Source organism: Nanorana parkeri, unplaced genomic scaffold (assembly GCF_000935625.1).
Source record: "Nanorana parkeri isolate BGI_ZX_2015 unplaced genomic scaffold, ASM93562v1 scaffold3385, whole genome shotgun sequence".
Lineage (NCBI taxonomy): Eukaryota > Metazoa > Chordata > Amphibia > Anura > Dicroglossidae > Nanorana > Nanorana parkeri.
Genome location: NW_017309653.1, coordinates 1 through 1687, shown reverse-complemented (window position 1 = coordinate 1687; position 1687 = coordinate 1). Strand labels below are relative to the sequence as shown.

The 1687-nt window shown below is 44.6% G+C and overlaps 1 protein-coding gene across 1 annotated transcript in view; it reads left to right on the top strand.

The window, feature by feature from the left end:
- Window positions 1-1188, top strand: part of HECTD3 (HECT domain E3 ubiquitin protein ligase 3) — a 40629-nt gene extending 39441 nt beyond the window's left edge. Inside the window, exon 21 of the mRNA XM_018574936.1 lies at window positions 1013-1188. Within this exon, the coding sequence (XP_018430438.1) occupies window positions 1013-1097 (85 nt within the window). The 3' untranslated portion in view covers window positions 1098-1188. The remainder of the gene's footprint in view (window positions 1-1012) is intronic.
- Window positions 1189-1687: the final 499 nt, after the last annotated feature.

Sequence of the window (1687 nt, the reverse complement as noted above, 5' to 3'; positions counted from 1 at the left end):
ATCAGCTTCTTTTGGGGTCCATAGGTGATATTAGGGGTCCTAGAGACCCCTAATATCTCCATAAAGAGGACCTGTCAGTGTGCCTTTGCTATTATATAGGGGGTTACCCCCCTATATAAAAGAAATAAAAAAAAGTGAAAAAAAAAAAAAAATATAAATAAAAAAAAAGAAAAGTAACACATAAAAAAATAAAATAAAATAAAAGCCACATATAAAAAAAGGGGAAAAAACCCCCCCAAAATGTTTAACTCCCCCACCCCCACGTTTACGCGCCTATAAACGTAAATACGCGTCCGGTGCCCCAGCGCGCAAAAATTACAATTGCGCTACACATGTTACATATCGCCGCGAACGTCGCAGTGAGAGCAATCATTTTCGGGCCATCAATCACTGATAACACTAAACTGATGAGCGGTAACAGCTTTTAAAGCGTCGCCTATGGCCAATGTTGGGTATTATCGTTTTTTGAGGTTTCGCGCGCGCACGCAATTTTAAGGCTTGACATGTTTAGTGTCTTTTTACCCGACGTGACCCCATCTTTTATATTTTACCAAAAAATTGGGTAATAATAAATGTTTTATCATTTAATATAGGGGAAACTGTTTTTTTTTTTAAATTTCGGTAATTTTTCCTTAATATAGTAAAAAAATAAAACCCCCAGTGGTGAATAAATACCACCAAAAGAAAGCTCTATCTGTCCCCAAAAAAGGGTATAAAATTAATTTCAGTACAGCGCTGCATGACGGAATAAATGTCAGTTAAAGTACCGCAGCGCTGAATACTGAAAAATAGCCGCCACAGGAAGGGGGTTTAACACCGCGGATGTCAACTGGTTAATTACCCGCAATCCTCCTTTTGTATTCCGTTCCCTTCACCTCCTGCACACCAGCTGAAACTTCCTCCTGCCTTCGAATGAACTTGCTGCCCGGAGATGATCATTTATAAATGTGATTTCATTGTATACGCGCAGCATCTGTGCCGTGTGTCATGTGACTTGTATGTTGTCTTTCAGCGCCAAGGTCTGCGAGGAGAAGCTGCGCTACGCCGCGTACAATTGTGTGGCGATCGATACGGATATGAGTCCATGGGAGGAGTGAGGGGGCGGGGCCGGGCGTGTCATCCTCGTCCTGATTTCCGGGGTCCTTATTTATCTGCATCTTGTATACAATGTAACAACTGCATGAAATGAAGAGAACCTGTCATCCCGCCTCCCCTCCCCCGGAGCGCTGTGTGCGTCTCATATACATGACGGCGTGTTTTGAATGATGACATCATCGGGCTGCTGATTGGCCGATCCCTCTCCATTCCTTTCCCTCATTGGTGGGATTTTTTCTGGGTGGCGCAGAGGAAGTCTTGTCCTTGACGCGGGGAATACGTCGTATACAGATTGCGTCTTCACGCGTTTTATTATACATACATGTCACGTGACACTCCAACCATGGACAACGGCCCGGACGCACCCAGAAGCAGCTGTACTGGAGGACGTGACCTGCGGGGGGGGGGAGGAGTCATCGGGGACTCGGCACTGCGGGAGATGAGAAACCCCAATACATGTAAAATGATCCAAAATAAACAAATTCACAAATAAAGAAACACGTCCGACAGCCAATGAGAGCGCGAGAAAGTATAATATGTATATGACTGGTGAGGTCAGATAGGAGACTGAAGGCGAGGACGGAGGTCAGAT